The 26,695-nt window shown below is 42.9% G+C and overlaps 1 protein-coding gene and 1 long non-coding RNA gene across 4 annotated transcripts; one reads left to right on the top strand and one right to left on the bottom strand.

The window, feature by feature from the left end:
• Nucleotides 1-4,417: 4,417 nt before the first annotated feature.
• On the top strand, nt 4,418-14,883 carry LOC138964329 (uncharacterized). 3 transcript variants are annotated; one of them, XM_070336251.1, is made up of 5 exons: nt 4,418-4,574; nt 7,944-8,036; nt 11,411-11,518; nt 14,237-14,407; nt 14,805-14,883. In XM_070336251.1, exons 1-4 carry the CDS (start codon nt 4,530-4,532, stop codon nt 14,384-14,386), a joined length of 396 nt encoding a protein of 131 aa, XP_070192352.1. In that variant the 5' UTR covers nt 4,418-4,529; the 3' UTR covers nt 14,387-14,407; nt 14,805-14,883. The 3 variants fall into 3 exon arrangements, with proteins under 3 accessions (XP_070192352.1, XP_070192350.1, XP_070192351.1); XM_070336249.1 differs by lacking the exons at nt 14,237-14,407; nt 14,805-14,883 and adding an exon at nt 13,532-13,795; XM_070336250.1 differs by lacking the exons at nt 14,237-14,407; nt 14,805-14,883 and adding an exon at nt 12,828-13,034.
• Nucleotides 14,884-19,762: 4,879 nt separating this feature from the next.
• Nucleotides 19,763-23,214, bottom strand: LOC138964328 (uncharacterized). Its single transcript, XR_011455073.1, has 3 exons — nt 22,806-23,214; nt 21,902-22,089; nt 19,763-21,316 (listed from the first exon to the last, which is right to left on the bottom strand). It is a non-coding gene; the product is annotated as an uncharacterized lncRNA (long non-coding RNA).
• Nucleotides 23,215-26,695: the final 3,481 nt, after the last annotated feature.

The following is a 26,695-nucleotide window of genomic DNA, read 5'->3' as shown; positions in this document are numbered from 1 at the left end:
CTCGCTAAAGCTCGCATTTTTCATGATCCGCTAACTTCGACCATTATTTTTAATAATCACTGAGACTCGGCATGTAACCTCTACATATTTCTCGTCACTGTGTGACGCGTTCGGCTGTTTTATCAGCTCAATGGCTGGCTGTTGCTCCGTCTGAATTCGTCCCACCGCCAAGTCGTTTTTGTGGTTTATTTCGCATTTAGGTCCCAGGTAACATTATGAAGTTTTAATACGATCAATCGGACCTATTATCAAATTAGTGTATCAACTTTTGAACGAACTGCGCCCAGTAGTTTCCCAGCAATAAGCTGTTAAGTGGAGAAAGACACACACACACACAGACAGACAGACACACGATTAAAGTCTGCTGAGCCCAAGTACTAGCGTACTCGGGGATTAAAGTCTGCTGAGCCCTAGTACTAGCTTACTCGGGGATAAGCCCTCCAGACTTTAACCGTTTAGATTATCTGAATGTCTGAGTTTTTAAAAACAACTCCTTCAATCCCCAGATCATCGGTGACCCGAAGAAAGCACCATGTACAAGGCTAAAATACCTCATTTGGTGTTAAAAACAATTTTGAGCGCTCTAGTCTCTTCTGGAACATGCTCTCGTCTGAGCGCCATGGATTGGTGTGACCCAGTACAGTAACTATCTTCATCGCTACAGGTATTGTGAGAGGTACAAGGCTAAAATTCCTCATTTAGTGTAAAACAGAAAACACACAGAATGTACATGTTGAGCTCTCTATTCTCTTCTGGAACATGCTCTCCTTTGAGCTTTCGTGGTGTCGCCCAGTACAGAAACTATCTTCCTCACCACAGGTACGCTTTTGTCGGGCTACTTCAAGCCTTCACATCCCTCATCCCATGCCTGTTCAGCAAAAATGTCTGAACTCACTTCAATCTCCTGCAACATGCCCTTGTCTGGGTGCAGAGGATTAGAAAGCCTTGCACTGCCCTGAGCTGAACGCTGTCCTCTCCGCATGGAGTCGCTGATGACTACATGTCTTGACTCCAGCTCCCAGGGACTGTGACATTTCCCACCCTCGTGTTTTGCACGTGCTGCATGTCCTCGTAAAGGTGCATTGGATAAGAAAGCCTTGTATCACTCTGACCCCCCCTTCAGTCTTGTGACCACGGTATGGGACCTCTACCCACCCTCGTATTTTGCTCGTGCAGCAGGTCTATCTATATGCGGGAGCATTGGATAAGAAAGCCTTGTATCATTCCGACCCCCCCTTCAATCTTGTGCCTAAAGGGATCTACCTTCCCTACATAAAGCTTTTCTATTTAACGATGCATTCCTTTTTCGTGTAAGTCATCGGGTACACCCTCCCCAGTTATGTCCGGGTTACATTGCAGGGGACTCCAGCATCGTTTTACTTCGACACAATCAACCTGTGTGTGCAGTGCAGGAATTTTTATCAATGAATTAATTTTACAGGTTGACTCCGGTGTCTGCAGTTACGGAATTAATGTATGTTCGTCCATTCCGAATCTTATGGAGTAATGGTAACCGCTTATGATTTCAGTACAACACAGCTCTCCTGATCGGAAGTTCACATCAGTCGGCATCCATTGCATCTCCATTTCAGAAAAGAGAGGGTTGAAACTCGTTCTTTGAGAACCAAATTACACGCCAATATGAATGCACCGAAGGAACTGAGATAATAATTTGAAAATAAAATCGGAGAAAATTCCCATGAGATCTGCTTTTTTTTCATATCCGACCCCGAATGAATGTTAATTGCCATCTAGGTGCACAAAATTGTGATAATGAATTCGCTGCCACGTTGCTGCTACTTGTCTCGTCAATGTGAACCTTAGGGGTGTTCTGATAGAGGGACATAGGATTCTCTGTTACTTCGGATTAGTTTTATCTTCTTTTTCAGTCGAGCTCTCGTGTTGAAAATCTCTGTCGTCCTCCGTGAACCAGTGTTATGAGAGAGAGAGAGAGAGAGAGAGAGAGAGAGAGAGAGAGAGAGGAGAGAGAGAGAGAGAGAGAGAGAGAGAGAGAGAGAGAGAGAGAGAGAGAGAGAGAACTCAGAACTCAGAACTCAGAACTCAGAACTTTATTACATAAGGATAAAGGTTTTAGGCTTAGCCTAATCTTCCAACCTGTCCTTGGAACATATACAGAGAATAATTGTAAACGAAAGCAAAGACTGCGCACATACACACACACACATCCACATGCTCGCGCGCGCGAGCGTGCGCTCGCATATCTACACACAAGCACATGCTATCATTTCATACCTTAAATGAACAGTATCTAATCAAAGTATTAAACTAGTAAAACATCAAAATAATGGTCGAGTATAAACATAAAAAACAAACACTTAAGAGCATTGATACATTATCCGAGTACACAATGGAAACTAGACATCAGGGGCAGTTTATAGTGTGCTCAAATATGTGTGCAACTGCCTTTTAAAGGACTTTAATGATGCGGATCGTTTGATCGAGAGAGAGAGAGAGAGAGAGAGAGAGAGAGAGAGAGAGAGAGAGAGAAAGAGAGAGACTGCTTACGTTGTAAAGTTTAGAATTAAAAACAAGAACGTTAAGTTATTGCAACGTTTCATTTATGACAAAACAAAACATTCACCAGGACGTCCACCCAATGGCCGTTAGAGTGGACAGACAGACAGACAGACAGACAGACAGACAGACAGACAGACACTTACGGTACAGATAATACACTTTTTTTTAAATTTTTGTACCCAACGAAAACAACACAAGCAAACGATGTGGACATTATGAACGTTCTACCTGCTTAATAATAATACAGTCAAATAATAATACAGTCAAAGAAAAACGGAAAAATAAAAACAAACAAATCACCACATCTCTGCACAACCTGGCTTATTGCCTAACCAACTCTTCATATGAGGACCATAATTCTAAAAATTCGGTAATGTTGCCAGCATTGAAACTGGAATATTTTTCTATTTCAAATCATTATTTCAAATTCCTTAAAAATAATTTTTACAGTGGCCTTGTCTCTTGTAACTTACTCTTATAAATATAAAACTGTGCAAACAAAATCATAAAATCCAAAACCACATCTACGTTAACATTGTTTATACAACCAAACAACTTCTATTTAACAAATCTTCCAAATCAGTCCAAAATTTCCGACTAAGCGGGCAATACCAAAATATATGGAAAATTGTTTCATTTTCATTTTTACAAAAGGCACAAAGGGGGCTGTCAAGAATCTTTTGAACAAATAACCAGCTAGCAACACCAAGAATGCGATGAAGCAATCTGGTCTGGAACCATCTTAACTGTGTGTCCAAGGCTTAGTTGTTTTGAAACACTTATCAAAAATCTGTTTTCAGTTCAGGTTGTAAAAATACATTTTCCATCTGTTCATGCCTGCAGGGTTATCATCAAATTTTGATTTGAAAAAAACCTTCTTTAATTGCCTGTTTGCCTCTACAAATCATCTGCCACGGTTTATAATCCCTAATCTGAAAACCGTTTAACGAATCAATTGTTACTTTTCTCTAATATTTTCTTTAGGACTTAATCACTCCATCGAAAAATAAAAAGTTAGTTTGAACAAAAAGAAAATTTAACTTAAATTCTTTAAAAGTCAAAAATCGTCCATTTAAGTGTAACAACTGATGGTCAAACAATACATCATTTTCAATCCATTCCTTATTTACAATTGTCCAAATAAACTTAGCTTCGAAAGCGTTGATGATGCTCAGTCTCTGGTGAGAATGATGGTAAGAGTCCATGTTTGCCTTCTAAATTTACCCTGGACATTTTCAAAGTCGCAAAGGTTTAACTGTTTCTCAAAATGAGAAATTAAATCATAGTTGTGTAGAGTACAGCTAAACCTCCCAAGTGAGACCTGCATAGGTCCTATGTCTTGTATTTCTAAGTAGATTGTTTAAACTGATGCGGTCGTTTTTGTCTACTCCGCTGCCAGGCTTTTGTTTTTCGTTTTGCGACGTCCAAAAGTACTCTGAACGATGCTTCCGGGGTAAAACAAAGAGAATAGTTTGAACGATTGTGTACCGCCTTAGTTAGATTCGACACAATTAAAGCCAGCGCGATGGATTTTGTTTTGCAAAAGTTGGAATTGACCAAACCCCGTATCTATTTGTTCAAGACGTGTTCTGTGCTTTGCTGGGCTTTCACTTTTGATATTATTAGGGGAGACGCCTTTATCTTTTCATGGGTAACGCCCAAAACATGAGATGCGTTGATCACGAGAGTGAATGTGCGTGTGTGTGTGTCTGAGTGCATGCGTGCGTGTGTGTGTTTGTGTGTGTGTTTGTGTGTGTGTTTGTGTGTGTGTGTGTGTGTGTGTGTGTATGTGTGTGTGTGTGTGTGAGTGCATGCGTGCGTGCGTGCGTGCGTGCGTGAGTGTCACAGTGGCTGTTTGGGCGTATACGTTTTTGTTCCTTTCATTGCTGCGTCAAAGATGACGAAAACATTCTGACACATGGCTATAAAATGGACACAGAAAGTATTAGAAGACAACTTTTCTGACTTCTGTTCAGTAAACAACCACAACGATGTTCAAGTCTGTTTTGCTTCTGTCACTGGCCGCTTTGGCATTGGTAAGTCAATTCTGTTCATTTTGTTTCCAATGTAGGTTTGAAATATTTCATTATTCATAGGGAATGGTAGTTGCTCCCGCCCAGCACAAAACTAGCAGAAACGAGAGTCGTAGTACGTAGGTGTGTGCGTTTTTACATTTAGTCAAGTTTTGACTAAATGTTTTAACATAGAGGGGGAATCGAGACGAGGGTCGTGGTGTATGTGTGTGTCTGTCTGTGCGTGTGTGTGTGTAGAGCGATTCAGATCAAACTACTGGACCGATCTTTATGAAATTTGACATGAGAGTTCCTGGGAATGATATCCCTGGAATTTTTTCCATTTTTTCGATAAATACTTTTGATGACGTCATATCCGGCTTTTTGTAAAAGTTGAGGCGGCACTGTCACACCCTCATTTTTCAATCAAATTGATTGACATTTTTGTAAAGCAATCTTCGACAAAGGCCGGACTTCGGTATTGCATTTCAGCTTGGTGGCTTAAAAATTAATTAATGACTTTGGTCATTAAAAATCTGAATATTGTAATAATTTTTTCCGTCACGATATAACCTTGAATGGTTGAAAACGACGTTAAACACCAAATAAAGAAAGAAAGAAAGAAAGAAAGAAAGAATAATTTTTTGTTTAATATAAAACGATCCAAATTTACGTTCATCTTATTCTACATCATTTCCTGATTCCAAAAACATATAAATATGTTATATTTGGATTAAAGACAAGCTCTGAAAATTTAAAAATATAAAAATTATGATCAAAATTAAATTTCCAAAATCGATTTAAAAACAATTTCATCTTATTCCTTGTCGGTTCCTGATTCCAAAAACATATAGATATGATATGTTTGGATCAAAAACACGCTCAGAAAGTTAAAACGAAGAGAGGTACAGAAAAGCGTGCTATGCAGCACAGCAAAACCACTACCGCGCTGAACAGGCTCGTCAGTTTCACTCCGTTTTGCACAAGCGGCGGACTACGGTCATTGTGAAAAAATGCAGTGCGTTACGTTCAGTTTCATACTGTGAGTTCCACAGCTTGACCAAATGTAGTAATTTTGCCTTACGCGACTTGTTTTTAAATGTAGTCAGCCACCAGAGGTCTTTAACGTGCCAAAGCAGTGACACGGAGGTGGGACATAGGTGCTGTCTTTGAGTGTGCGCATAAAGTTGAGCCGTGTCCGCCCCGACCTAGACTCGAACTCGTTACCCGAAAATCACAGAGAGAGAGAGAGAGAGAGAGAGAGAGAGAGAGAGAGAGAGAGAGAGAGAGAGAGAGAGAGAGAGAGAGAGAGAGAGAGAGAGAGAGAGAGAGAGAGAGAGAGAGAGAGAGAGAGAGAGAGAGAGAGAGAGAGAGAGAGAGAGAGAGAGAGAGAGAGAGAGAGAGAAACCGACTTTACAAGGAAAGTTACTCTTTTGGGACTTCTTGGGGACACACAATAGCTTGCACGAGTTCCGTTTGGTAAATATCAAAAACAAAAATCAAATCCTTAACAAGTCGCGTAAGGCGAAAATACAATATTTAGTCAAGTAGCTGTCGAACTCACAGAATGAAACTGAACGCAATGCAACGCAGCAAGACCGTATACTCGTGGTCCACCGCTCACGGCATAGGCAGTGAAATTGACAAGAAGAGCGGGGTAGTGGTTACGCTATGCTGCATAGCACGCTTTTCTGTACCTCTCTTCGTTTTAACTTTCTGAGCGTGTTTTTAATCCAAACATATCATATCTATATATTTTTGGAATCAGGAACCGACAAGGAATAAGATGAAAGTGTTTTTAAATTGATTTCGAACAAAAAAATTTGATAATAATTTTTATATATTTAATTTTCAGAGCTTGTTTTTAATCCGAATATAACATATTTATATGTTTTTGAAATCAGCAAATGATGGAGAATAAGATAAACGTAAATTTGGATCGTTTTATAAATTTTTATTTTTTTTTACAATTTTCAGATTTTTAATGACCAAAGTCATTAATTAATTTTTAAGCCACCAAGCTGAAATGCAATACCGAACCCCGGGCTTCGTCGAAGAGTACTTGACCAAAATTTCAACCAATTTGGTTGAAAAATGAGGGCGTGACAGTGCCGCCTCAACTTTCACGAAAAGCCGGATATGACGTCATCAAAGACATTTATCAAAAAAATGAAAAAAACGTTCGGGGATTTCATACCCAGGAACTCTCATGTCAAATTTCATAAAGATCGGTCCAGTAGTTTAGTCTGAATCGCTCTACACACACACACACACACACACACACACACGCACGCACGCACACACATACGCACATACACCACGACCCTCGTTTCGATTCCCCCTCGATGTTAAAATATTTAGTCAAAACTTGACTAAATATAAAAAAAAAAGCGGCCTAACGTTTTTTGCCTTGTCATCGGAAACCAACATGTTATTGTTATTGGCCTGATATGTTCTTGTTCTGGCGCAGGGTCAGCAACAACTTTATTCCTAACAAAAAAGTGACTGACCTACCGATTTCTTATGTTTTTGGCCTTTTCGGAACCAAAAAACATTTTTTCTTTTGGTTGTTGTTGGCCTGATATGTTCTTGTTCTGGATCAGTTTTAAATCCTTGACGGACCTACCGACTCCTGATTTGTATGGCTCATTTAATCCTTACAAAAAAGCGACGGACCTACCGACTCCTGATTTGTATGGCTCATTTAATCCTTACAAAAAAGCGACGGACCTACCGACTCCTGATTTGTATGGCTCATTTAATCCTTACAAAAGTGCGACGGACCTACCGACTCCTGATTTGTATGGCTCATTTAATCCTTACAAAAGTGCGACGGACCTGATTCCTGATTTGTATGGCCTTATCGTCGGAAACACACAGTTTGTTGTTGTTGGCCGAGTAACCATTCTGTTGTTGTTGGCCTAATAATAGTGTTGTTGTTGGCCTGGTAATCATTTTGTTGTTGTTGGCCTAGTAATCATTTTGTTGTTGTTGGCCTAATAATCATGTTGTTGTTGTTGGCCTAATTATGGTGTTGTTGTTGTTGGCCTAGTAATCATGTTGTTGTTGTTGGCCTAATAATAGTGTTGTTGTTGTTGGCCTAATAATGGTGTTGTTGTTGTTGGCCTAATAATGGTGGTGTTGTTGTTGACCTTGTAATCATGTTGTTGTTGTTGGCCTAATAATCATGTTGTTGTTGTTGGCCTAATAATGGTGTTGTTGTTGTTGGCCTAATAATGGTGTTGTTGTTGTTGGCCTAATAATGGTGTTGTTGTTGTTGTTGGCCTAATAATGGTGGTGTTGTTGTTGGCCTAGTAATCATGTTGTTGTTGTTGGTCTAATAATCATGTTGTTGTTGTTGGCCTAATAATGGTGTTGTTGTTGTTGGCACAGGGTCAGCGTCACAACTGGTGGCAAAACATCTTCGGAACTGGCGCTAATGTCGACAGTGTCCACGGCTTCACTGTGCAGTACGACGATGAGCACGTGAGTGGCTATGTTCGTCTGTCTGTTCGTCTATTTTTGCTTGTCTGTTTGTTCGTCTGTCCGTCTGTCTGTGTGCCCGTGTGCGGGTCTGTCTAATCGTTTGCTGGTTTGTATGCCTGTTTTTTTGTCTGTTTGTTCGTCTCTCCCTCCGTCTGTGTGTCCGTGCGTGTGTTTGACTGTTCATCTGTCTGCTTGCTTGCCGGCTGTTCGTCTGTCTGTTTGCTTGTCTGTCTGTTCGTCTGTATGTTAGTCTGCATGTCCGTCTGTTCGTTTGTGTAAGACTGACTGGCGTACTTGGATTGATAACTTTGTGTGTGTGTGTGTGTGTGTGTGTGTGTGTGTGTGTGTGTGTGTGTGTGTGTGTGTGTGTGTGTGTGTGTGTGTGTGTGTGTTTGTTGGTCTGTTTGGTATTCAAGGTCTTTTTCACAGACTGTAAGAATTTCTGTCTGACTTACATACCTTTTCTTGTCTTGCTGGCTGCTTGTTCTTTGTGCCTATAATGTGCGTCTATCTGTGTTCAGTGTTCTGTGTGCCTATAATGTGCGTCTATCTGTGTCCAGTGTTCTTTGTGCCTATAATGTGCGTCTGTCTGTGTTCAGTGTTCTGTGTGCCTATAATATGCGTCTGTCTGTGTTCAGTGTTCTGTGTGCCTATAATGTGTGTCTGTCTGTGTCCAGTGTTCTTTGTGCCTATAATGAGCGTCTGCCTGTGTTCAGTGTTCTTTGTGCCTATAATGTGCGTCTGTCTGTGTCCAGTGTTCTTTGTGCCTATAATGTGCGTCTGTCTGTGTCTAGTGTTCTTTGTGCCTATACTGTGCGTCTGTCTGTGTTCAGTGTTCTTTGTGCCTATAATGTGCGTCTGTCTGTGTCCAGTGTTCTTTGTGCCTATAATGTACGTCTGTCTGTGTTCAGTGTTCTGTGTGCCTATAATGTGCGTCTGTCTGTGTTCAGTGTTCTGTGTGCCTATAATGTGCGTCTGTCTGTGTTCAGTGTTCTGTGTGCCTATAATGTGCGTCTGTCTGTGTTCAGTGTTCTGTGTGCCTATAATGTGCGTCTGTCTGTGTTCAGTGTTCTGTGTGCCTATAATGTGCGTCTATCTGTGTTCAGTGTTCTGTGTGCCTATAATGTGCGTCTGTCTGTGTTCAGTGTTCTGTGTGCCTATAATGTGCGTCTGTCTGTGTCCAGTGTTCTTTGTGCCTATAATGTGCGTCTGTCTGTGTCCAGTGTTCTGTGTGCCTATAATGTGCGTCTATATGTGTTCAGTGTTCTGTGTGCCTATAATGTGCGTCTATATGTGTTCAGTGTTCTGTGTGCCTATAATGTGCGTCTGTCTGTGTTCAGTGTTCTGTGTGCCTATAATGTGCGTCTGTCTGTGTTCAGTGTTCTGTGTGCCTATAATGTGCGTCTGTCTGTGTTCAGTGTTCTGTGTGCCTATAATGTGCGTCTGTCTGTGTTCAGTGTTCTGTGTGCCTATAATGTGCGTCTGCCTGTGTTCAGTGTTCTGTGTGCCTATAATGTGCGTCTGTCTGTGTTCAGTGTTCTGTGTGCCTATAATGTGTGTCTGTCTGTGTCCAGTGTTCTTTGTGCCTATAATGTGCGTCTGCCTGTGTTCAGTGTTCTGTGTGCCTATAATGTGCGTCTGTCTGTGTTCAGTGTTCTGTGTGCCTATAATGTGCGTCTGTCTGTGTTCAGTGTTCTGTGTGCCTATAATGTGCGTCTGTCTGTGTTCAGTGTTCTGTGTGCCTATAATGTGCGTCTGTCTGTGTCCAGTGTTCTTTGTGCCTATAATGTGTGTCTGTCTGTGTTCAGTGTTCTGTGTGCCTATAATGTGCGTCTGTCTGTGTCCAGTGTTCTGTGTGCCTATAATGTGCGTTTGCCTGTGTTCAGTGTTCTGTTAGTTTGCTCTCGCTCGCTCTCTCCCTGTCTCTGTCTCTTCCTCTCTCTCTCTCTCTCTCTCTCTCTCTCTCTCTCTCTCTCTCTCTCTCTCTCTCTCTCTCTCTCTCTCTCTCTGTGTCTGTCTGTCTCTCTCTCTCTGTCCCTCTGTCTCTCTCTCTCTCTCTCTCTATCTCTTTCTCTATATATATATATATATATATATATATATATATATATATATCCCTCTCTCTGTTTTATGCTCTCTGCGTCCGTCCCTATTCGTAAACACAACAGTATACTGTTTATATCCATACCGGTTTTGAAGTATAAGTTACAGCTCCGTCCATCCATGGTATCGCCTGATATTTTGTCGAGACTGGGTCAATGAATATGATGACGTCACTCGAGGCTCTGCCGAGAGTGACGTCATTATATTCTTTCACCCCGTCGAGACAAAATATCACGCGATACCATGGATGGACGGAGCTGTAACGTATATATGGCATGACCAAAGTAAAGAGAATTTGTCATGGGATGTGGAAACAAATCATTGGGGAAATTCACCATGGGCAATCAACCCAAGCCTAGAAGTTGTAGAACTATATTTTGTTTCAGTCTTGGCAAGGCCAGTTTTGTCCAGTTCCGGAAAAGACATCATGAATTCATTCACCCTGCCGAGACGAAAAAAACAATTCCATGGATGAAAACGTATAAGCTTATATCCCGTGACGCATCAAAGCTAAATTTTGTTTTGAAATGTCTTCACAACGTACAGATAACTTATAACGACATAATCGCCTTCACAAGACAGGAAAAACGCACACTTTGTTTTTCGTCTGCTACAAATCTAGTCTTGTTGGTTGACGGAGAGACTAAAGCTTCAATCGTACCTTCATCAACAGGAATAAATGCTCAATCCGCTGTCAGTTCGCAACTGAACCTTGTTTTTTTTCTTTAACTTTTTGGTTAACATTGAAACGGCAATCCAAAAGAGTGTTTCAGCTGTTTCAAGACACAGGCTTAGCTCCTTCTTTTGAGTTGCTTTTCAGTCTAAAATGACACCGGAAGCGAACAAATTGTCGCGTATACTGTCGTCACAAAAAGACGTCATGACAAAGTTATCCACGCAAAGCGAAAGAGACTTTGACGTCATTTACTTTTGTTCGGAATTTTCCGTCTGTTCCTAGCTTGTCAGTGAAGACCTGACGTGAGTAAGCTTACCCTTTGCAGCTGTGAAATAATCAGTCTTGTGTCTCGGTCGTGTAGGTACAGAGTTTGCTTCTGCAATCATTGTGTTCGTGTTCATGACGGCTTCATAAGATTTCCATGTTCTTGTTTCTGCGGCTGCGCAAGTTATTTTGCCTAGGTCATGGCCGAACTTTAGGCCTACGGAGAAATATCGCTGGATATTTTCTCCCTAGATTAACAAAGACAAAGAAGGGAAGTCATGCTGTATTATGTCTTTTGTGCTCTCTGTTGAAACTGCCGTTATGTTTTCAGGACATCGTGATCTTCGTCAACCGTGACGCGTGTTACATCGTAGAGGCACAGTCGGACAGACAGTGGGACGCCATCATCCGGAACACGGATGACCTCCACGTCTTCACCGTAAGTCTCACATTGCTCAGTTTCAAAAGACAACATGTGTATGACGCGAACGGGACCGGTGCCGCTTTCTGACTGGACGAGTTGTTAGAGTTGCATGCAGTTTGTTCACCTAGACTCAGATCTAATACGAAACGAGTCTGTCTGTCTGTCTGTCTGTCTGTCTGTCTGTCTGTCTGTCTGTCTGCCTGCCTGCCTGTCTGTCTGTCTGTCTGTCTGTCTGTCTGCCTGTCTGTCTGTCTGTCTGTCTGTCTGTCTGGTTGTATGTGTGTGTGTCTCCCGCACATGGCTTAGCAGAAAGAACTTGCCTGTTAAAAAGCCATAATTGCATTCATGACGTATTCTCGAACTTTGCAACCGCGAATTTCTTCCAAATGGAAAGGCCAAGAAGAAAGGTCCTGGTTTGTTCAATCGATGTCAAATCTCACTAATTGAGTCCGAAGTAGACTTTGCAAAGACTTCACGAAGTCTTTTTTTTTTTTTACCGAAAATGCAGTGCCAAGCTGCGTACAGCGCGTTCAGTGCCAAGCTGCGTACAGCGCGTTCAGTGCCAAGCTGCGTACAGCGCGTTCAGTGCCAAGCTGCGTACAGCGCGTTCAGTGCCAAGCTGCGTACAGCGCGTTCAGTGCCAAGCTGCGTACAGCGCGTTCAGTGCCAAGCTGCGAACAGCGCGTTCAGTGCCAAGCTGCGTACAGCGCGTTCAGTGCCAAGCTGCGTACAGCGCGTTCAGTGCCAAGCTGCGTACAGCGCGTTCAGTGCCAAGCTGCGTACAGCGCGTTCAGTGCCAAGCTGCGTACAGCGCGTTCAGTGCCAAGCTGCGTACAGCGCGTTGAGTGCCAAGCTGCGTACAGCGCGTTCAGTGCCAAGCTGCGTACAGCGCGTTCAGTGCCAAGCTGCGTACAGCGCGTTCAGTGCCAAGCTGCGTACAGCGCGTTCTGCCAGAAGAAGTCAGATCTTGCTATTTCATGGTATCAGTAACTTCCCTTAGTCTCTGATCTTTTGACACACATGAGAGCAACAACTGATTGAACTTATTGCACCCGCTCATCAACAGTGACAATGATGCGTGTTACAACAGACCGATGTTTTCTTTCTTTCTCGTGTTACAACAGGAGGCAGTGTACAATCTGATTGAGGCCAAGACAAGACTGAGCACTCTATCCTTCCTACTCTGTCTACCCCCCCTCTTTTTAAGGTGAAGTCTTGCAGGTAGTGCCAATTTGTCAGGGAGATGATGGCAAGATGTCCTTTTGATAACCATGGCCCAGTCAACAGTGTCCTTCACACTGTGTTGTTTCTCGTGTTACAACAGGAGGCGGTATACAACCAGATCCAGGCCAAGACGGGACTGAGCACCAAGTCCCTCCTACTCTCTTCCCCCTCTCTCTTTCTCCCCTCTCTCTCCCTCCCCCTTATTGCAGTTAACAGCGTCCAACACAATCTTTGTTTGTCGTGTTACAACAGGAGGCGGTATACAACCAGATCCAGGCCAAGACGGGACTGAGCACCAAGTCTCTCTCCCTCCCCCCTATTGCAGTTAACAGCGTCCAACACAATCTTTGTTTGTCGTGTTACAACAGGAGGCGGTATACAACCAGATCCAGGCCAAGACGGGACTGAGCACCAAGTCCCTCCTACTCTCTTCCCCCTCTCTCTCTCCCTCCCCCTATTGCAGTTCACAGCGTCCAACACAATCTTTGTTTGTCGTGTTACAACAGGAAGCGGTATACAACCAGATCCAGGCCAAGACAGGACTGAGCACCAAGTCCCTCCTACTCTCTTCCCCCTCTCTCTCTCCCCTTTCTCTCCCTCCCCCTATTGCAGTTAACAGCGTCCAACACAATCTTTGTTTGTCGTGTTACAACAGGAGGCGGTATACAACCAGATCCAGGCCAAGACGGGACTGAGCACCAAGTCCCTCCTACTCTCTTCCCCCTCTCTCTCTCCCCTTTCTCTCCCTCCCCCTATTGCAGTTAACAGCGTCCAACACAATCTTTGTTTGTCGTGTTACAACAGGAGGCGGTATACAACCAGATCCAGGCCAAGACGGGACTGAGCCACATGTCCCTCCTACTCTCTTCCCCCTCTCTCTCTCCCTCCCCCCTATTGCAGTTAACAGCGTCCAACACAATCTTTGTTTGTCGTGTTACAACAGGAGGCGGTATACAACCAGATCCAGGCCAAGACAGGACTGAGCATCAAGTCCCTCCTACTCTCTTCCCCCTCTCTCTCTCCCCTCTCTCTCCCTCCCCCTATTGCAGTTAACAGCGTCCAACACAATCTTTGTTTGTCGGGTTACAACAGGAGGCGGTATACAACCAGATCCAGGCCAAGACAGGACTGAGCCACATGTCCCTCCTACTCTCTTCCCCCTCTCTCTCTCCCTCCCCCCTATTGCAGTTAACAGCGTCCAACACAATCTTTGTTTGTCGTGTTACAACAGGAGGCGGTATACAACCAGATCCATGCCAAGCCAGGACTGAGCCACATGTCCCTCCTACTCTCTTCCCCCTCTCTCTCTCCCTCCCCCCTATTGCAGTTAACAGCGTCCAACACAATCTTTGTTTGTCGTGTTACAACAGGAGGCGGTATACAACCAGATCCATGCCAAGCCAGGACTGAGCCACATGTCCCTCCTACTCTCTTCCCCCTCTCTCTCTCCCTCCCCCCTATTGCAGTTAACAGCGTCCAACACAATCTTTGTTTGTCGTGTTACAACAGGAGGCGGTATACAACCAGATCCAGGCCAAGACGGGACTGAGCCACATGTCCCACTCCGACGCCTCCTCTGCCTACCACAGCCGCCTGGAGACCTGGGAGTGTGCTCGCAAGGACGTCACCAAGGTGGCCTACATGCCCGCCTCCAACTAGATCGTCACAGTCTGCACACGGGTCAGTTGACATGTCTTTGATGTTTTAAACCACACGCAACCACACGCTCACACATACACGCACGCTTACAACACACACACGCACGCACTAACACACACACACACACGCTCACACAAGCACACAAAAATACACACACGCACACATACACGCACGCTCACACTTTACACACATACACATACACACACACAAGCACGCACGCACACACAATCACGCACGCACACACCCACCCACACATACACACACACACACACACACACACACACACACGGATACGTACGCAGAGCAGAAATGTAAAAGACCGGCAATGTGATTTGCAAGCCAACAAAACAAACACCCATAATTATTTGTCTGTTGACTTCACACGAATACAATTATCTGTTTTTTTTGTAATTTTCAAAGAAATCGTCACCAGACATGAACACGGGTATATTCTTGACTTCTCACAGACATCATGTGAATAAAGTTTCTTGAAGTAATATGCAGACTTCTGTCACGTTGCGTGTGTGTGTGTGTGTGTGTGTGTGTGTGTGTGTGTGTGTGTGTGTGTGTGTGTGTGTGTGTGTGTGTGTGAGTGTGTATGTATGTGTGTGTGTGTGTGTGTGTGTGTGTGTGTGTGTTTGTGTGTGTGTGTGTGACAGTGTGTGTGTGTGTTTGTGTGTGTGTGTTAGAGAGACAGTGTGTGTGTGTGTGTGTGTGTGTGTGAGAGAGAGACAGTGTGTGTGTGTGTGTGTGCGTGTGTGTGTGCGTGCGCGCGCGCGTGTGTGTGTGTGTGTGTGTCTGTGTGTGTGTGTGTCTCTGTGTGTGTGTGTGTGTGTGTGTGTGTGTGTGTTTGCGTCTGTGCCTGTCTTTATCTGTGTCTGTAACTACGTCTGTCTGTGTTACGTTTACCGATACACCTCTCTTCTTGTTTGTTTGTCAGCCTGTACGTCTGTCTGTTTGTCTGTCTGCCTGCCCGGCCTGTTTGTCCGTCTGCCTGTCTAGTCTGCCTATCTTCGATGGTATCACCTCTTTACGTATTCCTTTAATTGTTCGGAATATGTGCGGGTCTGTTCTTGCAAGGTCCTTTAAGTCGGTTCATGTTCTTATCTTAGCTCACTGTACTGACGAGTTCGTACACACCGTTTGAAAGGTCTTTTAAGTCGGTTCATGTTCTTATCTTAGCTCACTGTACTGACGAGTACGTACACACTGCTTGAACGGAGGCGCTCATCTATTTGGGGGGAGGAATGGGGGTTGGAGAGAGAGAGAGAGAGAGAGAGAGAGAGAGAGAGAGAGAGAGAGAGAGAGAGAGAGAGAGAGGGAGAGAGAGAGAGGGAGAGAGCGAGATAGAGGGAGAGAACGAGAGAGAGAACGAACGAACGAACAAACGAACGAACTTTATTACTCAAGGATGGAGATTTTAGGCTCACGCCTAGTCTTACAATCTGTCCCTGCTAAACTAAGACATAAAAATAAAGACAATAAAAGGACAATTGTCAATCGCAATCATACAGTATTACTAATTACAACATTACCTATACGAATACATAATGCAAAATAGAACATTGAAATGTACATGCATGTCAATATAATACAAAGGAAAAGAAAAGTCGACTCGCACACACACGCGCGCCGCATGCCTGCAAGTACGTTCGCACTCAATACAACACACACACACAAACACACACACAAACACATATGCGCACACACACACAGACACATATGCGCACACACACACAGACATATACGCACGCACACACGCACACACACACACACACACACAGTACACACACACACACACACACACAAACACACACACACACACACACAACAACAACAACAACCTCATTATCATCATCATCATCGTCGATATTTTGTTTGTTTGTTTGTTTGCTTAACGCACAGCCGACCACGAAGGGCCATATCAGGGCGGTACTGCTTTGACATATAACGTGCGCCACACACAAGACAGAAGTCGCAGCACAGGCTTCATGTCTTACCCAGTCACATTATTCTTACACCGGACCAACAAGTCCTAGCACTAACCCCATAATGCCAGACGCCAGGCGGAGCAGCCAATAGATTGCCAATTTTAAAGTCTTAGGTATGACCCGGCCGGGGTTCGAACCCACGACCTCCCGATCACGGGGCGGACGCCTTACCACTAGGCCAACCGTGCTGGTCCATCGTCGTCATCATTATCATCATCAACAAAATATATAGAGGTTAGTGATATCAATGCATTCTTGCTAGAAACTGCTTCAGAATGTAACTGTTCGTGACAACAGATATTTGCGAAGCTGCGAGTTGAAGTGTTTAATCGTGCTTGACCCCTTTATCTCACATGGTAGCGAATTCCAAATTGTTGAGCCCGAAAACGCTAAACTGGTTTTATATAAATCAATACGGGGTAGTGGGGAAATTAATTTGTTTGAGCCATATTTGTCTGTTGCTTTCTGAAATAATGATCGCATGTACGGTGGGGTCTCGTTTATTTGTACCTTAAACATTAAAAGCGCCTTATTAAATAATTAAGTGATAACAAATTAAGGATGCTAAGCTTTTGATCTGTTGATGTTTGCGGACCCGGCATGATAAGTTTAGCTGCGCGACGGTGAAGAGAATTTACTTTTTTTAAGTGAATATCGCTACAACCATCCCAAAGTGTAGATGCATAATTCAGATGAGGTAAAATATGACCAAAATAAAACAACTTGAGTGCTGAGATATCAGCGTAATGCTTTAATTAGGAGAGAAGGAACAAGTTTTTAGATAAGGTTTTGGTAACACGGTTGAGGTGGGACTGCCACTTTAATTCAGCGTCTATTGTGACCCCGAGAACACGATTGCTGGTTACTTGCTCAATGGGTGGCTCATTTAAACTGAGATGAAGATTCAGAGGAGCGAGTTGGTGTTTCTGTCGTGTTGTGATCACCATGCATTTAGTTTTGCCTGGGTGTATAATCATTGAGTTTTCGGTTTCTTTCTTTCTTTGGTGTTTAACGTCGTTTTCAACCACGAAGGTTATATCGCGACGGGGGAAGGGGGAAGATGGGATAGAGCCACTTGTCAATTGTTTCTTGTTCACAAAAGCACTAATCAAAAAATTGCTCCAGGGGCTTGCAACGTAGTACAATATATTACCTTACTGGGAGAATGCAAGTTTCCAGTACAAAGGACTTAACATTTCTTACATACTGCTTGACTAAAACCTTTACAAAAATTGACTATATTATATACAAGAAACACTTAACAAGGGTAAAAGGAGAAACAGAATCCGTTAGTCGCCTCTTACGACATACTGGGGAGCATCGGGTAAATTCTTTCTCGTCCCAACCAATATGGGGGGGGGGGGGGGGGGGGAGTTTTGTTTACACCAATCAAATATGTTGTTCAAACTCGTTTGAAGAGAGGTTTCAATAGAGTGTAAACTTTTACCGGACGTGTAAAGAGACGAGTCGTCTGCAAAAAGGTCATTAATAGCCGTCTTGTCTGATATATAGAGTGGTAGATCGTTAATGTAAATGCAAAATAAAAGTGGGCCCAAAACTGATCCTTGTGGGACGCCGTGCATCAGCCGTCCTATCGAAGAACGGTTACCATTAAGGGAGACAAACTGCTTTCTGTTCGCTAAATAAGAACGAAAAAAAGTTAAGAAGGATGCGTCGCCTAAATAACAAGTTAATTTCTTTAACAGAATTGTGTGATCAACAATATCAAACGCTTTCTTAAAATCAAGGAAGAAAGCGCCGACTGTTTCCGAATGGTTAATGGCCGAGAGCCATGTATCGCATAGAGAGAGAGAGAGAGAGAGAGAGAGAGAGAGAGAGAGAGAGAGAGAGAGAGAGAGAGAGAGAGAGAGAGAGAGAGAGAGAGAGAGAGAGAGAGAGAGAGAGAGAGAGAGAGAGAGAGAGAGAGAGAAAGACACGGACGGACGGACGGACGGACGGACGGACAGACAGACAGACAGACAGACAGATAGAAAGACTGACGAACAAATAGACAGATAGACAGACAGACAGACAGACAGACAGACAGACAGACAAGCAACCAGGCAGACAAAGAGACAGACACATAGAGACAGTAAGTGCAACATAGAGACAGAGCCAGAGAGACAGAGCCAGAGAGACAGAGCCAGGGAGACAGAAACAGGGAGACAGAAGCAGGGAGGCAGAGACAGAGAGACGGAGACAGAGAGACAGAGACAGGAAGACAGAGAGAGAGAGGCATAGAAACAGATAGACTGCCACCAAAAGATGTCATACTTCAAACGCAATCGATCGTGTATTCCGCCTCGGATCAGGCCAGACTTTTACATTGAATAAGACCATGCCTATATTTGGTCACATACTAAAAATAGATAGGGTGCTCTCTGTGAACCGTGGCACTTCGTAATGAATAAATGTAGGAAAAGCCACTAGTGATTTTGTAAGAAACTAATTCATCCCCAAAAATGCCAACTCACCATGCGCAGCGAACAGTCAGGGTTTAGATGTTTAGTATGTGTTCAGTTGGTCTTAACCATGCGCTGCATTTAAAGGTTACAACTCGCTATTGCCGCGGCCCGTTGTTGCCGCGGCCCGTTATTGCCGCGGCCCGTTATTGCCGCAACCCGCTATTGTCGCAACCCGCTATTGCCGCGGAACTTTCCCGCAAGAAAGATCCCCTGATTTCGTATTATTTCACAATTTGATGCATCAGAATTTTCGGGTTTTCCCGGAAAGTGCTGAGCAAAAAGCAAAATTTTAACCGGAATAGTACGAAGCGAAACGAACGTCGGAAAACGAAAGGGCGTCAAAACTTCGTGTGCACAGAAAACAAACCACAAACAAAACAAAAAATGCCTTAAAATGCATAATGCCGTGACTTTGACTTGTTCCCTATTTAATGGTACTAGTGGTACCCGTGCTACGCACTTTGTGTGCTGCGCATGCGATGTCATTTTGTTGGTTATGTGCTTGTGAAAATGTTGTTTGCACCCCTCCCCCCCCCCCCGCACATTATCCCGCATATAATGAATTATATTCTCTTGGGGAGCATGGGTTTCAATACATTTTGTTATTAATGAGATGCCATTTCATGATATGTGTGAATTTATATATTTAATCATTTTAACTTTATGTAATCAATGTTTGTATCTTATTAAACGAAGATCTAATGAGTTAAGGTGTTTGTTGCCATGAGTGTTTGTAGCAAGTTTGATGATTGGGAATTGCCATAGCTCAGTCTGGGATAGTTTGTACTCGTCCCCAAACAACTGAAGGACCATAGTTTGTTTACAGAAAGCTATAGACTGAGCCGTGAGATCCAGCCATTTATCTTGCCAGAGATCCGCATGGGATGTGTTGTTGATACTTGCAAAATTTAAAGCAGCTATTTTGAAAAATATTTACTTAAACCAACAATACATCCATGTGGAGCACTGGTTACTTGAGGGATTACTGTGGTAATTGTGACCAAACGCCGCAAAAGGAAATCACACAATATCACAATTGTAATCATTTTAACACTTTAATAAAATTAACGAAAGAGATTATTAAAAATTGAAAAACCAAATTTATTTCACAAAAAAACACCAACAAAATAGTAGTTTTGTTATGACACGATAGTGACATCAAATGAAACAATAAGGCGATTAAGTTGCTACTGCTGGCAAACTATGCAAAGATATAATACTGGAAAATTATGGCAATGAAGTAGTAGGCAGGAAAACAGAACTGGCAAACTATGCAACGATATAATACTGAAAATGATGGCAATGATAAAATAGTATATAGGAAAACAGAAGTTAGTTGACAATTGAAAAAAAGTGCAAGATATTGGAAGGCAAGACTGATACTTGTCAGTTCAATACCACATGCAATTTCTGAACGAAAAACACAAAATATAGAACAAATTATAATATAGAACAAAGTATTTAGCTCCCCTTGTTTGATTCTAGATGCAACCAAAAACACTTTAAAATTTTCGATTGGGCAACAGCATTGAACATACACCTTTAATTTTAGCTTAGCCTTGAAAAAACATGTGAATGGTGAATGAATTTTATCAAGAATTAACATTTGACCAGAGAAAATATGTATACAAATCATACAGAAATGCATAAGTCACCCCAAATGCATGAAAAAGGCGATTAAGTGGTTAACATATTAACACATTCTTTCAGCAATGAAATAAATATATGTTTGCTCCAGCAACTTTTCAAAGTATCAAATAATACAATGACAATTAATGCACACTTAAAATGTATTTGCTTTTTATTTAGTGTGCATTAATTGTCATTGCATTATTTGATAATTTAAAACGTTTTAGAGCTGATAGAAAGTGTAGAAAATATGTACACAAATCATACAGAAATGCATAAGTCACCCCAAATGCATCAAAAAGGCGATTAAGTGATTAACATTTAAACACATTCTTTCAGCAGTGTAATAAATTTATGTTGGCTCCAACAACGTTTCAAATAATCAACAGCTGTCCACTTCGTAAATAGAGAGGTTGGTTCTTCGCATCCAGTCGTTTCGGTCGTGTTCATGTTAGCACTCTGCAGGCGTTGGTTGTTGCTTCCAGTCGTTTCAGTCGTGTTCATGTTCTACCACTGAGTCGGCGAAATAACGCAGGTAAAGTGCCATTTCATTACGCTTTTTCAATAGAAAGTGTAGAAAATATGTACCCAAATCATACAGAAATGCATAAGTCACCCCAAATACATCAAAAAGGCGATTAAGTGATTAACATTTAAACACATTGTTTCGCCGACTCAGTGGTAGTGTAGTGTAGAAATCCAAGAAATCCTCGCGGCGCGGCATGCACACGCAGTCGTCGTCTGCAGAACAGGGGAACGCCCAGTCGTCTGCAGAACAGGGGAGATCCCTGCGTTATTTCGCCGACTCAGTGGTCCTCGCGGACATGCACACACCCAGTCGTTGTCTGCAGAACAGGGGAGATAAATGGCATGTGTCAAACTTCAAGATAATTTCGAAGCGCGAATCCTGAAATTTTTAATTTTGTGGGAGAAAAGAAAAGAAGCAAAACGTTTTGTTTATGAAATCTGAAAAAGTACATGAAACATAATCTGACATAATAAAATGTTTGTGTTTTTGGCCTAACGAACATTGAAAGAAGGTGGATTTTGGCTGGTTTTTACGCCAAATACTTTCAAATAAAGTCGACACACAGAGCGATGAAATACAAAAAGTAGAACCCTCGAGTAAAATAAATGAGAAAGTAACTTAAGTAAGTGTACATGGTCATGGTGTAATGCAACAGATTAAAAGTCTAGGGTCGGCGGGAAAAAACAGGGTCGGTCGGGAAACCCTAAACACACCTATTTTTTTGTTTGGCCTAACTAATCTCACAAAATGTAATGGTATGAGAAGCTATTTATCGGCAGAAATGCAAAAATATTACGATTTCGCCCAACTTCCCCAAGTACTCCCAGACCGGAAGCTACCACCATCTTTGTGTCCGTGAATGGAAAGCACGATGCGTTGTACGTAATAAAATGGCATTTACCTGCGTTGTTTCGCCGACTCAGTGGTAGTGTAGTGTAGAAATCCAAGAAATCCTCGCGGCGCGGCATGCACACGCAGTCGTCGTCTGCAGAACAGGGGAACGCCCAGTCGTCTGCAGAACAGGGGAGATCCCTGCGTTATTTCGCCGACTCAGTGGTCCTCGCGGACATGCACACACCCAGTCGTTGTCTGCAGAACAGGGGAGATAAATGGCATGTGTCAAACTTCAAGATAATTTCGAAGCGCGAATCCTGAAATTTTTAATTTTGTGGGAGAAAAGAAAAGAAGCAAAACGTTTTGTTTATGAAATCTGAAAAAGTACATGAAACATAATCTGACATAATAAAATGTTTGTGTTTTTGGCCTAACGAACATTGAAAGAAGGTGGATTTTGGCTGGTTTTTTGGCCTAACGAACATTGAAAGAAGGTGGATTTGGTTTTTGTTCATTGCGATGACTTAATCTTCACAGTGTACAGGGGTGTATTGTTTGCACCCCTCCTCCCCCCCCCATGATGACACACAGAGCGATGAAATACAAAAAGTAGAACCCTCGAGTAAAATAAATGAGAAAGTAACTTAAGTAAGTGTACATGGTCATGGTGTAATGCAACAGATTAAAAGTCTAGGGTCGGCGGGAAAAAACAGGGTCGGTCGGGAAACCCTAAACACACCTATTTTTTTGTTTGGCCTAACTAATCTCACAAAATGTAATGGTATAAGAAGCTATTTATCGGCAGAAATGCAAAAATATTACGATTTCGCCCAACTTCCCCAAGTACTCCCAGACCGGAATATTACGATTTCGCCCAACTTCCCTAAGTACTCCCAGACCGGAAGCTACCACCATCTTTGTGTCCGTGAATGGAAAGCACGATGCGTTGTACGTAATAAAATGGCATTTACCTGCGTTGTTTCGCCGACTCAGTGGTAGTGTAGTGTAGAAATCCAAGAAATCCTCGCGGCGCGGCATGCACACGCAGTCGTCGTCTGCAGAACAGGGGAACGCCCAGTCGTCTGCAGAACAGGGGAGATCCCTGCGTTATTTCGCCGACTCAGTGGTCCTCGCGGACATGCACACACCCAGTCGTTGTCTGCAGAACAGGGGAGATAAATGGCATGTGTCAAACTTCAAGATAATTTCGAAGCGCGAATCTGATCACGTGGGTTTTAGTTCATTGCGATGACTTAATCTTCACAGTGTACAGGGGTGTATTGTTTGCACCCCTCCTCCCCCCCCCCCATGATGACACAGAGCGATGAAATACAAAAAGTAATGATGACACAGAGCGATGAAATACAAAAAGATAGGTATCCGAGAAGCTTGTTTCTGATCGATTGTTGTGGAAACAAAAGTAACATTAGTTGACAACTGTTCCATGTTAAAGGTTGTGTTTCTGACACACAGGTATGAACAATCTACTTGGATGATGCCGACAACTGTTGTCAAAAATTAGATTTTTTTTAATTTTTTTTAAGAAATGATTTTTTGGTGATTTTTTTTCAGAAACGAAAAAAAAGTCTAGGGTCGGCGGGAAAAAACAGGGTCGGTCGGGAAGCCCTAAACACACCTATTCCCCCACCTCTCCCTCCGGTAAAAAAACAAACAGAAAAGATGAAAGTGTGAAAAAGACCCAAATTTGGCCAAAAAAAAGATTGTCAAGTGGAAAAGATTGTTTTGGTGTTTGAACGAAACAAAAAAAACAAAACAAAAAAAATAGCCACGTTACCAGAAACAGAAAATGTTTGTGGCCTAACGAACGAAAGACGGTGTCAGTGTGTCACGATGTTTTGAAAAAGCGTAATGAAATGGCACTTTACCTGCGTTATTTCGCCGACTCAGTGGTAGAACATGAACACGACTGAAACGACTGGAAGCAACAACCAACGCCTGCAGAGTGCTAACATGAACACGACCGAAACGACTGGATGCGAAGAACCAAACGCAAACGTGGTCCAAAACCGGAAACGGATTTCCTTCGGAAACACTCGGAACTGCCGAACGGAAACACTCGGAACTGCCGAAGATGGCCGAAAGTTGAAGAAGAACCAATCACAGATCTCTTTCGGCGAGGTCAAAGTTCAGGTCAAAGTTCACTGTTGTCTGCTCAAATTTGCGAGACAAACCTCTTGAAACTTTGTTCGTGGACAAAATTGGAAGTCGGGACCTAGCGGAATCGATTTCCTGGGTCACGTTGGCATGGTACCCGAAGGAGAAGGCACAAATCCGCGCGGTTTGGTCACAGGAATCGAAAAACCACCGAAAACCCTACCAGTATTATATAGTAGATATTGTATTGTTCTTCTAGCAAGAAACTGTTTGATATTTGCAACCGCTTGACTGGCCGCACTAAGGTGTCCCCACTCCCCACTGTATTTCCTGTTAGTGAGCTGCCTGATGTTTTTAGTGATTTTTTCATCCAGAAAGTATCTGATATTAGATCAGAACTTGACACGCTAGCTGTTAATTCTGCTGCACCCACTCATGTTGATGCTTCCCCTGCCTGTACGTTTTTAGCATTCCAGAAAGTCAGTGAGAAGGACCTTAGAGAGATTATTTTGAAATCCAAACCTACAACTTGTCCACTTGATGCATTGCCCACACCATTACTTGTTGAAAACCTTGATCTTCTGTTGCCTGTTCTCACCCAGATTGTTAATGATAGCCTGTTGTCTGGTGTTTTTCCATCATTGTTCAAAACTGCACTTGTGAAACCGCTCCTTAAGAAATCCAATCTCGATGTAAATGTCTTAAAGAACTACCGCCCTGTTTCTAACCTTTCATTTTTGTCAAAGATCATTGAGAAAGTAGTTTTAAAGCAGCTGTTAGTGTATTTGAACACTCATGATCTGATCTCGCATTCTCAGTCAGCATACCGTCCTTCTCACTGTACTGAGACTGCCCTGCTCAAGGTGACCAACGACATTCTGTCTGCTCTGGATGGTGGTGATGTGTCTGTGCTCACCCTACTGGACCTCTCGGCAGCGTTTGACACAATAGATCATGTCACACTGCTGAGCAGGCTCCAGACCTTGTATGGCATCTCTGGTCCAGCGCTGGCATGGTTTGAGTCCTACCTTACGGACAGAACTCAGGCTGTGCTTGTCGATGGCCAGAGATCAGCCCCAGCCCCCCTTGTTTTCGGTGTCCCTCAAGGCTCTGTACTTGGCCCCGTCCTCTTCATTATGTATACCAAACCCTTGTCTGCCCTCATTCAAAATCATTCCGTTTCAAACCAGTCTTTTGCTGATGATACCCAGTTGTATAAGCCTAGTTCCCCCGCTGAGACACATGCCGCCATCCAGACCATTCAGACCTGTATCTTAGATGTTAAGTCATGGATGGTAGAAAATAAGTTAAAACTAAATGATGATAAGACAGAGGCACTTCTGTGCATGAAAAAGTCCACTAAGTTCCCAAATTCTCAACCTTCGTCTGTCCAAGTAGGCAATATCGACATCTCTTTCTCTTCTTCAGCTAGAAACCTCGGCTTCACCATCTCCTCAGACATGACACTCAACAAGCACATCTCCAACATCTGTAGGTCCGCATACTTTGAACTCCGCAAGATCGCAACCATCCGCCATACTCTGTCCGTTCAAACTACAAACACTCTAGTCTGCTCTCTTGTTCTTTCTAAACTTGACTACTGTAACTCTCTTCTCTCTGGCTGTCCACTCTACCTCCTGCACAAACTACAGAAAGTTCAAAATTCTGCAGCACGCCTGATCCTCAAAGCACGAAAAAAAGATCATGTCACACCACTTCGCCGCACACTCCACTGGTTACCCATCCAAGCCCGCATTGAATACAAACTGTCCACTCTCTGCTTTCACTTCTTCTCTGCCTCGTCTCCTGCTTATTTCTCTGAACTTCTCACTGTATACACTCCTGCTAGACAACTCCGCTCCTCTTCTGATAGCCGCACCCTAGTCATCCCACACACAAAATCAAAAGCATATGGACAACGCACTTTTGCATTTTGCTCATCTACTCAATGGAACTCTCTCCCCTCTCACATTCGCCACTCTCAGTCAGTACAGTCATTCAAGCGAGCACTCAAAACTCACCTCTTCCAGAAACACAACTCCTAAAGTCGCAACATTTTGCCATCCTGTTCTGTAACGGTTCCATCTCTATTCAGCTTGTTATTTTTGTCTTTTGTTTTAAATTATTATAAATATAATTTTTCACTGCAGTAGTCCTTTAACTTTAACCCTTAGCTGTAGGCTAGATATGCACAAGTCATGTCGGTGCCACATAATGCTGACACACATGTTCCTGTGCATAGTTTATGGATAACGTGCAGTTGGGAAGTTAAGAGTAGAAATAATTAGCATTTAGTGTAGGAGGAGGGTTGGGGGTGGGTAGGGAGGGGGTGGGTATGGTTTACTTTGAGCAGGTCGGTTTCAGTTTTAATAAACAATTTTAGAGAATTGTGTATAGATTTGAGTCTTTCGTGTTTTAGACATTGTCACGTGTCAATATATCACTCAAGGTGATTATGAACCGGTTAATTACTACTAATTAACTAACCACACCACGATCCACTCTCGCAGGCATACAATTAAATAGAGTCAACAAAAGTATAAGTTTCAGACGCCTGTTTATGTATAAACTCTCCACCTCCCTCGAGCCTTCACTCAAAATATGTTCCTTTTACGTTCTCAACACGTAAAAAACCAGTGTTCACTGACAAAATGCCAGTACTATGTAGAAAATTATAGTAACACGCTGAACCCGTGTAAATACAGTCGAAATGAGAATGTTCTGTTCGAAAAGCTCTAGTTCGTGC

Source organism: Littorina saxatilis, linkage group LG4 (assembly GCF_037325665.1).
Source record: "Littorina saxatilis isolate snail1 linkage group LG4, US_GU_Lsax_2.0, whole genome shotgun sequence".
Classification (NCBI taxonomy): domain Eukaryota; kingdom Metazoa; phylum Mollusca; class Gastropoda; order Littorinimorpha; family Littorinidae; genus Littorina; species Littorina saxatilis.
This window is presented reverse-complemented; position numbering and strand designations above follow the sequence as displayed.

What these genes read in the sequence shown, in the direction of transcription:
- LOC138964329 (XM_070336249.1), top strand. Translation starts at nt 4,530, where the DNA reads ATGTTCAAGTCTGTTTTGCTTCTGTCACTGGCCGCTTTGGCATTG. An exon ending in TGCAGTACGACGATGAGCAC is followed by an intron (nt 8,037 to 11,410) that starts GTGAGTGGCTAT and finishes TTATGTTTTCAG; the next exon opens with GACATCGTGATCTTCGTCAA. An exon ending in ATGACCTCCACGTCTTCACC is followed by an intron (nt 11,519 to 13,531) that starts GTAAGTCTCACA and finishes GTGTTACAACAG; the next exon opens with GAGGCGGTATACAACCAGAT.